At 38.6% G+C, this 12255-nt stretch overlaps 1 protein-coding gene across 2 annotated transcripts in view; it reads right to left on the bottom strand.

Moving 5' to 3' along the window:
• The window catches only part of arhgap32a (Rho GTPase activating protein 32a), a 31223-nt gene extending 23420 nt beyond the window's left edge, over positions 1 to 7803 (bottom strand). Inside the window, exons 1-5 of one of the 2 annotated variants that reach the window (XM_060888453.1) lie at positions 7665 to 7803; positions 5239 to 5356; positions 4009 to 4102; positions 3804 to 3898; positions 3587 to 3671 (exon numbers count right to left, since the gene is read on the bottom strand). In XM_060888453.1, coding sequence (XP_060744436.1) covers positions 3587 to 3671; positions 3804 to 3898; positions 4009 to 4102; positions 5239 to 5327 — 363 coding nt within the window. In that variant the 5' untranslated portion in view covers positions 5328 to 5356; positions 7665 to 7803. The remainder of the gene's footprint in view (positions 1 to 3586; positions 3672 to 3803; positions 3899 to 4008; positions 4103 to 5238; positions 5357 to 7664) is intronic. The other variant, XM_060888454.1, reaches the window with a different exon arrangement.
• Between the last annotated feature and the right edge of the window lie 4452 nt (positions 7804 to 12255).

The following is a 12255-nucleotide window of genomic DNA, read 5'->3' as shown; positions in this document are numbered from 1 at the left end:
ATTCTACCAAAAATTTCATAGATGAATCTGATAAAATGTATTTTTGCTTAATGTTAAATATACAAGGGAAAATAAGACAGGTCTCTTAAAATGAGTAACTAATTGGTTTCCTTTTTAGATAAAAGTTTGAACTTTTATTTTTTAAATGCATACAACAATATTTTCTATCAAAAATAAACATTTAGATATTACCCATTTCTCTGTCTGTACTGAACAATGACAAAAAGTTGACTGAGGAGAATTAAGTACATTTAAGTGCCAAACATTCTGGGTTTTAAATGAACCCTTTTTAAAGTATCAAAACTAAGGCATACATTAAAATAAATAGTAATAATAATACAAAAATACTGCCTTTAAGTCATGTAACTTAACTTTCAGAACTAAAAGATTCTAAATCTACAGCTCAGGCATAACATAAGCCTTTACTGTCTAATTTGGAATGCTTTGTGGTATTTAAGAGGCAAAAAACATGGACAGGAACTTGGACCTACTGTAGAGACCATGCATGGTTTTACACCGAGTGCTTTAAGTATATATATATATATATATATATATATATATGTATATATATATATATATATTAATCAGAATATAAAAGTCTCTCTCTCTCAACGTGTGTGCTTTAAAAGTCTTTAAAAGAGAATGTGATTGCAACGGAAAAAGTAACAACATGCTCAGAACTGAGGTTTGCCCTGCGCTTTGAAGCAGTTTCCTGCTGCTGAAAACAGACGCTCTGATGGTGTCCCAAAACTTGGACATTTTCTGTCGTTTTCTGCTGTTTGCTTCTTCTCTTTGCTCATTTACATTGTTATCGCACCCTTCCATTTTGCAGCCCACACGAGCCCACACGAGCCCGCCCGCTCAAATCAAAAGACCGCTAACTCCTCGCGTCTCCTTCCGCATTTACGCAAGCACGTTGTCACCCACACACGCGCACACACACACAAGATAATTGCACAAGAACGTGACATGAGCTTTAAAATTAATTAAAAGAGGCTACGAGGCAGAGGAATTTGCTTGGAATAATTTTTGTAATAGAATTATTCGAGGAATCGTTTCAGCCCTAGTTATAATATCCAAAAAACTGCCGTACTGGCGAGCTGACTTTTCTTCTTTTATTTACAATTTCCTCGCTCGCTCCGGCTCATTTTACAGTATGCTTATCAGTCGCCGGTTACTGAAGAGGAATCCAGCACCAGCACAAGACAACAATATGGCACAACCAAACGTGGTACTGTTACATAATTGTTAGCGTGTCACTCCCTACGTTGCTAGGTTACCAGAGAGTGGGTGCCTTTGTTAATGCAACCAAACTTGCTTCGACGAGGAATAAAAAATATCGAACGTTTTATCGAGCACATTTTTTATCGCTATCGATCACGTGTCTATCGCGATACATCTCGTTATCGTTTTATCGCCCAGCCCTAATCTGAAATCTGTCTGACATTCACACTGCCTCTGAGAATACAGCAACAATTTCTTTGGAAATCTTTTTTGGATATAATCCAGCATGTCCCTTTCTTTAGTTCTTTAACGTGATCACAACCTGTATTCATTAGCCATGGTTGGGAGGGGAACGACAATAGGCCATGTTTATCAAGTTGGATCCAAAGGGATTTTGTAAATCTTTCAGAAGAGAAATCTTCTCTTAACAAAAAATCCTGTAGTTTTGTTAAAAAAAAAATCATATCCTACTCACTGTGTTTATGTAAATTTAAATTGCATATTTTTATTGTTTACATCATATAGCCAAAGTGACAGGGTCCAGGGAGTGCTTTAGAAACCCTAGCAAATACACAGCCTCAAACCTACAGTACACTAAATCAAGTAACGACTCTTTATAACCATGGTGAGCAGAAAAGTACCTCAGCATACACAATATACCAAATCTATATACCACAATATACCAAAACCACACCAGGTTCCTCTCCGATCAGCCAAACATAGGTGTATGAGCCCACAGTGGGGACAGGCTCGCTGAAATTATACATCTAAGTATCATGATAAAAAAAAAAAATCATGAATGGCTATTTTTTAAATGGCATTTTGCATAAAATGTAAGTGAAAACATCCTAAGAGATTTCTAAAACGCTCAAACCAACCTGTCTGAAACCAACAACCATGCTACCATCACAATCACAAAGATCGCATTCTTCCACCTCTTGACATGTGATGGGAATTGTAACTAAAGCTCTTGACCTGCATCTCACTGCTGCCACATGATTGGCTGGTTAGAAAACTCAATGAGTTGTTCTTATTAAACTGATTGTATGTAAAAATCGCCAAACAATACATCGTCATAAGCTGATAATGTAGTATTAGGTAACATAATGTTAGCTAAAGTTAAGATGGCATAAAGCTAAGCAGATCAGATGACACAAACCCAAAAGGTGCTCAAAACCACAAAAGCTCATGTGGTGTTTGTATTCAAATCCTGCACAGTGTCTCAGCATTTGATTCGTGGTAGGATTTACCTCTGATGTTGTACATGTCCTCGTTGGTAACCGCACATAATAATTCTATTCAGTTCTATCAGGTTCACTGCCTGATTTGTTCTTTTGATATGTACAGGTGAAATATATAGTTTCTTTTGTATTACAAAATATATTTAAGGAGCTTGTCTTTGACAGGATAAGCTGAATTCAGTGTTGCCTTTAAGAGAATGTGTGTGCTTTAGCAGACTGCACACAGCAGTACAGTGTGTGCCTGTGTCTGTGGCACTGCAGTATTTCACTTAGAACCCTCAAACAGTAGGCGTAGCTTACTGCAGTACAGCAGACATGTGGTGTGTGTGTGTGTGTGTGTGTGTGTGTGTATAGATCACATGACTAGAATAGGGTAAAGCAGAAATCAGCTCTATCCTGCCAGGGTGTCTATACTACAGTGCACTGTATATACAGTACATTACGAATAGCAACTCCCTAAATCAAGCAATCCCTAAATCTATCCCCTGCAGAGACCATGCGACTGCTGCTCTCTACTGGAAGCTAGAAAGAACTGCTGAAAAAACTAACATCTGACATTAGTGAGCAAGATCTACTTAACCGTTGATACATCTGTTGTAAACATGTCTGCTTTTTGTCTCTCCTAGAGTGTGAAGAAAGTAAAGTTTTAAAGACTACAATCCCAGCAGAGTGAATATTTTTGGGCTTGCTGTTTGTTTGTTTTTTTTATTAGCAGGCTCATTAGTAAATGAAGAAGGAAGCCAGATGATAAGGGAAAAATACTGCTGGGAAGCTGATAGATCATCCAGTGATTGCATAATGCATGCTGGGTATTGCAGTAGATGAAAAAAGTCATGAAAATTAAAGGAAAAACTAAAAAGATGCAATGTTATTTAATGTGTTTACATGATAAATATGCTTCTATTGTTAAGGACATATGTAGTGAACACGTTAAGAGTAGATTCTACTCCTAAGCCAAATGGATTAAGGTACAATCTCCACACACCTCAAAGTGCAGCCAAGAGTTCATTTAATCAAAAAAACATTTATCAACCCATTAGTCTTCCTTATGTATTCACTGTTTTGTGTTTTAAAATGTTGTGCGTTTTAAATTTTAAAAAAAAGCCCAATAATCATCTCACCTGCACAGAGCCAAAGTCAACATTCTCATAGTGGAAGTGGGCACACTCTGCCAGGCGGGGGAAATGGACTTTGCTGAGGGGCAGCCTGCAAATAAAAATCAGGAACAGTTCATCAGTATGCATTTGGAGCTCTAGCCAACACAGTGAGAGAGAAGAACAGGAAAAGAGAAAGATAGAGAAAGAGAGAGAGCTCAGCTGTGAGGGGAGGGGCACTTACTTTTTCACGTTCTTGACCTTCATGCTGGCTGTGCTGGTGCACGAGCGGAGAGACGAGTCAGCAGACAGCTCTGGGAGCACAGTCACGCTCCTTGCCTATATGCATGCACACACACACACACACACACACACACACACACACACACACACTTATAGAATGTTATATGCATATATAGTATACTAGCGCATGTGCATCAGATACTAACCATAAGCGCGATGGCGTCCTCCCAGCCTGCTCTCTCTGCTGTCTTCGGCCTCCTTTCATCCTGCTCATCCTTCTCCTGCTCTGATGAGTGGGGGCTGGGCACGCACACACACACACACACACACGCGCGCGCACACACCCACAAGTTAAGCATTGAAGACATGTTTACCCTTTCAAAATATCACAATGGCATGAGGCAGCATAAACCCACATGCAAGACTGAGAAGGGCAGGAAAGAAGTAAATAACAGTAGACGAGTCAAACAGAATAGAGCTATTGAAATTCTGATCTGGGTGTGAGATACACAGGTTAAACAGGTGTGGCTCCAACATACAACTACAAATCTGAAAGCACTCGAGTCTTCATATGCCATATACTTATATACTACCCTATAATATTTATGTCCTTAAACGTGTACGAATTCTAGCTCATCGTTTTGGAAATACAAATTCCTTTATCAATTTTGGAAGAGAAATAATCTTAAAAATAAAGACATTGGGTCTTCTTAAACTATAGCAATCTTCCATTCTAACAGTGAACAAAGACAACAGCTCAGTCTGAGTTGGTCAGAAATGAAAAAGGACATAAAGAACTAGTCTGATTGAAATCTGAGTAGCTGCGTGGGGTGAGTAAGGTGAGTGCAGGTAGCTTTGGGGACTGGGGAGCTTTTTATTGTGCACAGTAAAGGTGAAATGAGAGATTTGGAGTTAAAACAATGCGAGTTGGGAAGAGCTTTTGGTCCCTGGAGTGGGGCAAATCCTTCTAGTCTGAAAACACAAGCAGCAACTTCAACACATTTATATGGGAAAACACCTCATCAACATATAAAAAAAAACAAAAAAAAACTGAAGTGTCATTTATATGGACAATCATAGCTGTGATCAGTGAAAGCGCCATACGAGAAAGGAGAAGAGACGAGAGGAAGAGGAAGAGGAAAAACCATCAATCATCTGAATACTAAACTCTTATACAAACATAATGCAGTGTCCTATATTAGTTCCTATTCACAACACGCAGTTATTGCCAAGTCTTGCAACATATACAGAGAATCAAGCAGGATACTTGATCTAGCCCTTTAAAATCCCTCACACCCACACACACACACACACACACACACACAACCATACACACAAACACACACACACTAAACAGCATGACTAATCATAATCCTCCACAAAGCAAACTGAAGAGGAGTCTTGGGCTTTAGACAGCAAGAGAAGAAACGACTCACCCGTGGAAGGGATCAGAAATTGCCATGTCTCCTGGAGGAGTGGGAGCAGCGCTGTGCGGTGCTGCAGCAATACCGCTGCCTGCCTCCATGATCCTGCCTCACCTCAACAGCTGCCTGTCTGCCGGGGAGGGAGGGGAGCAGATCGGTGCTCTGTTCAGAATAACGCTCCAACCTTGGCTAGCAGAATAGCTAGACATTAACCCACTATGAGCTGTTGCATGCAGGCGGTATAGCAGAAGCTATAGTATACTGGACGGTATATTTTGCATTTCCTGAATCTGTGCATTGTAGATGAACAGAACAATGTGATTAGTAGTGTCTGTAAAACAACACTGTTCGTGGTTCACTTATAAAATATACTAAAATACTTTCAGAACTGGTTTCTGGCAGTACCGACTGTGGCATTTTTTTGTGTGAAACATGGACATTCTGAGCCAATGAGGATAATATTAGCTTCTTATAAAAAAAATAAATAAATAAAAAGATACAGCCCACACGCAGCTGTACTATTCATTATTTAATACAATGTTTATAAACTGATATGTGCTCTCATTATAAGCCAAAAAAATCAGTTTCCAACACGCTCTCTACAGGCTTCTACTCACACACAAAGGCTATGTGTTAAATAAGCCCAAAAACACAAGACATGCTACTGAAGGAAATTAATCTGAACATTTCTGCAGTACGAAGTGAAGCAGATTTATTGTTACCACCCCAAATTTTCCCAAAAACACAATGCTAAAGTGTATTTAAAGTGTTTTATTCTATTTACACTACAGCCTTTTGCGATCAGTTATAGCATTGATTAATTAAAAATGTTGTGCGACATCCAACAAAGTTTATCACTTGCACTTATTTATTCCATATTTGATTTTAGTTCTTGTGGAATGGTTTATTTATTAACATCAAAACAAAGAACTAGTCTAAGATTGTTATAGTGTTGATCTGTAATAGCATTCATTATGTAAGGCTCTAAATCAGCTTAAAACATCAGATGTCTAATATCAGACATTACCACTTGATAATAACAAAAGGACCTAGAGAGAATATCCATTAGTGGAGAGGATGAAACTATACACCGCTGAGACTGGCCTATATCTGTGCTTCCGATGATGTCATTTGACCCTGATGGATTTGACGATTAACTCACGTGATGTATGTATAGCTTTCTGAGCATCTCTGTGTCCAGCAAGATCCATTGTTGGAGGTTTTTTAGGATCATTGTATAATTTGCAATATACAAAGAGGGATTAAATGATTATATACAGATGACGTGGCATTGAACCCACAGCAATCTTCCTTTAAAAATCCTTTCACAAGCTACAGTACACGTGGCCTTCGATGTAACCTTTAACTCCACACATATTCGCAATACATGCGCATAGTCTGGCTCTCGTTTATCAGTGCAAAATTCAGCATTAATCTCTTAAAGAGCTGTTTAATAATAATCTACAGAGTATTTCATGCTGCTTCATGGATGAGGGAATAGAGCTGCATCTGTCATTGTGGTATGGGATTCTATGGACGTTGATGAATGTTTGGTTGCTAAGCGACAGGACTTCCTCCTCTAGATCTTCATGCACTGAAGAATAAGTTGTACCAACCGCTGAGATGCTTCAGATAGAACCATCTGCAGAACCATTTCACAGAGAAAGACTTTCTTTTTGGACTGAGGAAGGAAAAATTGAGTATCTGAAGCATGCAAAATACAGGCAAAACCCCTAAGGCAAACATGCTAACCATTACATCCCATTCGCTTCAGCTCTAGGTTGTAAAAAGTAGAACAAATAGTTATCTAACCAGTGTGGATAGACTCTTGCATTCAAAGTCCAAAGAAATCCACTGCTATACTTTGTTTTTTAGCAAAAATAAAATCAAGAATACAGACTTCCACTTACAGGTGGGTGGAAAGTTCTGGAAACATTAAGACATTAAGAGGTCGTGTTTTCAATGAAGAGAATCACAGAACTCTACATTATGGAGCTAAAATGCTTATATTCTTCTATGGATATAATACTTTTAATCATAATACGTTATATTAAAGGTTTAAAAGGTGGAATAGTGGTGCAGTGGGTAGTTTTTGTTTATTACCTCACAGCTTTAAGGGATTCTGAGAGTTTGAGGCTCGGTTACTGTCGCTTTTATGGGGAATTATGATGGAAATGTGTTAGAAGTAAAAAAAAACAAACAAACAAACAAACAAACATTGCTTTCCCAGAGACGTAGCCCTCTTTAGACAGCCCCAGGTCTTTACTCAGAGCCGGTTATGAGATGTAATGTGATGTTAATGAGACGTCATGAGGACAGAAACCGCACCTGGTCTACAAAATGCTACCAGCTACAAGCTACAGATACCAAAGTCATTCATTCCCAAACAACAAAATATCTATAATAATTCATTATGTACCTATTAAATAACGACTCACCTGACCGTGGTGTCATATTCTCACCGAACAGCTGCCTGAGGAAATCACGGACCGTGTCGTTTTCTTCGTCCTGTTTATTTCTGTCATGATTTTTAAAAACGACGGTTGAAAAGTTCCTTTCGTTTGCCCGAGCCGCGGTCGAGCGCGCGCTTGTGGGCGTGGCGTGTCTCAGTGGTAAATATGGATGATGCTTACCAATAGCACGTGCCCAAGAAGCGGCGCGTTCACGTAATGTTTGCGTTACGTCATGACCTGTCAATGTCCTAGTGCACGCGCTATACGGAGTATGCACATGAAAATATAAACCGAACAGCTGTTATTTTAGTGCTAGTGCACTGCTATTGCACTCATATCTTTTTGTGCTGCAAATGCACACTGGTTTTTGACCTAAGAGGACATTTGCATTAATGGAGAAGGAGAAATGTTTATGCAGAAGCTTACAATCCATGTAAGCTTACACTATCATATTTACATATGCAATCAGATGCATGCTCACATGATCTTATATGGACACAAAGACCTGATCTGTCAGGCCTGTGATCTACAGACGGATCTCTTTGCTGCTTTACATGGTGTTCTTGCTAAGGTTTGAGATGTGATATGGAGCCATTTTGTCCTAGCAAGCTTCTGCCTTTGTACTACTACTGATGCTCCTCCTATCGTCCTGTGTTCCTTCGGCTTGGCGTCCTTGAAATGTCATTTCATGTAAGTGAGGATGGAGCTAAGGATGCAATATATGACTTGTCTGTATATGACACCGTCTCAGAGGCAGACCCTGTCCATCTGAATAAACTACAGGACAAGAAAGAGATTAAAAACATACTAAAACAGTAAAAAAAAAAAAAGTGCATAGAAACGAGTTACAAAAGCAATTTGTAATTTCAGTATGATATCAGAAAACTGAGTAATAGAGAATGTCAATGCCTGAGGAGCATTTATACCACCAACTCTTTAACTCTGAGAGACAGAAAGAGAAAGAAATCATTTTCTTCATTCATTTCTTCATTCATTTCTTCAATCATTTCATTCTAGTAATAGATTACTACTAAGTGTGTGTGCATGTGTGTGTATGTGTGTGTATGTGTGTATGTGTGTGTATGTGTGTGTGCGTGCATGTGTGTGTGTGTTTGTGTGTGCGTGCATGTGTGTGTGCATGTAGGTGTGTGTGTGTTGTAAATAATAAAAAGACCCACCTTTGATATATTAAACTTTACTTGTTTATGTAGTTTTAAACAATGTTAGAAGAAATGTGGAGCAAATAAGGCAGTCACAAGATTACAGTAGGTCTAATAATCTAATGATTATTATCATCGGTGACTGCCCCTTCTTGACAGAAGAGGTCAGGAATTCTGAAAAGTGTACATAATCTATCATTTTAATTTATAGCTTGTCGTTAAGTAAAGAATTGTCAATGTTTTGCAAACACAAATATAAATAGGGAGTATAGGGAGTGGTGGGATTAAAAGATTGGAGTCAGTAGGGCTTAAAACAAAGCTGAGGGTTTTTTGTGCATCTACAAAACTAAGCACTTAAAGATTTTGATGCTTTACACTGTATGTTGTGTATATGTTGACTGACAAGCACAGCACTCACGCGTACACATGTGTGCATGCTTTATTGTGTTTTTACTCTCATTGTGTTTGGTGGATTTATATATGTATTATACTGTTGCATGCTTTTTATATCTGTGCTTTTGCTTTGCATGTTTCAGTTAGCGGTTTGTATTATTTTTACCCCTCTTCCTTTTGCATGTTTATTATTTAATTTTATAAATTGTATATTTGTATTTTGTATTGTATATTTGTATTTAGGGTTGAATTTGTAACATACGTTCTAGGGAGTACAGACGAAAAATTGCCTTTGGCTAACCCTGGCACATTTACTGTACAGTGATGTTTTATTAATGTGCACTGTCCCTGTTAAATAAACCAATTTAAAAACAAACAAACCAAAAAAACAAGCAAAATAAACAGCGGCATGTATTCACACCCCTCTGTCTTGCACTGTTAAAGAAGCTCTGTGGCTTTTAAAAGGTTTGTCTTTCTGTATATGTATTACATAAGTCACGTCAGTATGACGCACAGAAACTGTGTTATGTTCATATGTAGCATGGAACATATCCATATTCTATACACCTTCTTTGTGTATAGAAGGAGACAAATAAGGACAGGTGTCTGTACTGACATTGCATGAGCGTACAGTGAGCTGAGTTTGTCAGGTTTCTACACATTTGAAATGTGTATAGAAATCTATCTATACACAATCACCAACACCTACATAGGAGCACCAGCGTGTATCCCCTGTTTATCAAGTGATCAGCCAATCAGATGATTCAGAGCTTTCTTAAACATCGGAATTTTAGAAATTAAAAAATTGAGCATTAGTTTTGTCCATCTCCTAATTGTTAATGAAAGAAACTGTTGAACCTCTGGTCTTTTTAACACACAAGATCAATTCCTAGCATAGGTTGTGCCAGAGAGGTGCTTCAGCATCCCCAAGAAAGAACAAAGCGCCCCATAGCATCCGCAAACATTTTATTTTTTAAAGTAATAATAAAAAGACTGTTCTAATTAATAATTTATTTAGTAGTTTAAAAGAACAAATGAAATAAAATAAAACATTTATGTCACGTGACACATGTTGAGCGGTGCCAAATAAGTGCCCTGGTAATTCTAATTCAGATTTCTAGAGAAAATTCGAATATAAAACATAAGCCCAAGACCTATTTTGCAAATATAATTTATAATGGCTGCCCTAGCCCCGTAAATAAACTGGCGTGCGTTCACAATTCTCCTGTGCCCCCCTGATTCCTAGCCTTTACACACAAGGATGTGAAAAACAAAACCCCATTGAGTGGCAGTTCTGTGGGTGGAAACACCGTAGTAATGACAGAGATCTGAGGGAAAAGTTGTTCAACCAGACAGGAAGACTATAGTAAATCAAATAATCTCTCTTTACTGTTCTGATCTGAGAAGAAACTCATTTCAGAATACAAGTGCTAAAGGTTGATTGACTACAAAAGCAGAGGATCACTAGTACAGTATTTATCCCCAATGAGCGAGGCTGAGGTGACTGTGGTGAGGAAAAACTCCCTTAGATGGTAAAGGAAGAAACCTTGAGAGGAACCGGACTCAAACGGGAACCCATCCTTATTTGGGTGGAGGGTGTGATTATATATATTGATGAGGATGTTGGCGTCCTCCAAGACCACATGTAGCTGGAATCTCCTCTTTGTATGTCTGAATATTTCCAACTGTCCAACTGGAGCTGGTACATCTCTAGATGTCTCAGGATCCTCACATGATTGGCCTTATCTCAGTAAAGGTCCAAAATATTCATGACATGGAAGACAATTAAAGCTGGTACAATTTCTGGATGACTCGGGATGAGTAGAAAAAAGAGAAGCAGTGGAGAGGAATTAGCGTAGCTTCTGTATAATATTAGCAAGCACTAGATGATAATATGCATGTACTAGAGATTATGGGAAGTATTATGTGTACGCCTGACTAAAGAGATTTTTAATGTACATTTAAACTTGGAATGTGTGTCTGAGCCCTGAACACTATCAGGAAGACTATTCCTAAGTTTGGGAGCTAAATACAAAAACGCTCTACCGCCTTTAGTAGACTTAGATATTCTGGGAACTACAAGAAGTCCTGAGCTTTGTGATCTCAGAGAGCGTTAAGGATTGTAACATGTTAGAAGACTAGTTAGATACATGGGAGATAAACCATTAAGAGCCTTGTACATAAGTAGCAGCAGTTTGTAATTCTAAACTTAACAGGTAGCCAATGTAGAGATGATACAATTGGGGTTATACAGTATGATCATATTTTCTTGTCCTGGTAAGAACGCTGGCAGCTGAATATTAGACTAACTGTAGCCTATTTATTGAAGATGCAGGATAACCACCTAGTAATGCATTACAACAGTCCAGTCTAGAGGTCATGAATTCATGAACTAGCTTCTCAGCATCAGATAACAATAGGATGTTTCTTAGCTTGGCAATATTTCTAAGGCTATGCAATGGGGTTCAATAGAATCCAGCTGAAAAGAAGAGCATCACTGCGGTGCTCTGGGAACAGTCACACTTGGATTCAGCCCACAGCTTAGACCCCAATGTGAAAACCACCGTACGAAAAAAGGTTTAAAGGTGGGGTCTCCGTTGTTTGAGAAATGCTTCAGAAAACTGAGTCGGGACGACAAACTAAACAAAAACAAAACTAACGTGTAGCCAATGAGCAGAAAGGGGCGGGTCTTGTCAATATGGGCGGAGAGAGTGTTCAGTGCGCATGTGTGACATTAGCAGAAAGCGGATTTAACATTGACATGGAGGATAAAAACAAAGAAAGAAAGCAAAGAAAGACTTACGATAAGGCAAGAAGTAGGACCGTGTTAATATAGGATCAGCTTTCCAGAGCTGGAGAGAACTGAAGGAGCAGGAAGTTGGCCTCATATTCACAGATTGGAGTTTCCCGAGTCAATAACTCCTGAGCTAAACGCTGTTACTACACAAATAACACCTCTTTTCTATCGTAGTAATGTAGAGAGGCAGCTACAACCGTGTTTTGTGTAGTAACAGTGTTTAGCT

The sequence above is a fragment of the Tachysurus vachellii genome, chromosome 15, assembly GCF_030014155.1.
Source record: "Tachysurus vachellii isolate PV-2020 chromosome 15, HZAU_Pvac_v1, whole genome shotgun sequence".
NCBI classification, from domain to species: domain Eukaryota; kingdom Metazoa; phylum Chordata; class Actinopteri; order Siluriformes; family Bagridae; genus Tachysurus; species Tachysurus vachellii.
This window is presented reverse-complemented; position numbering and strand designations above follow the sequence as displayed.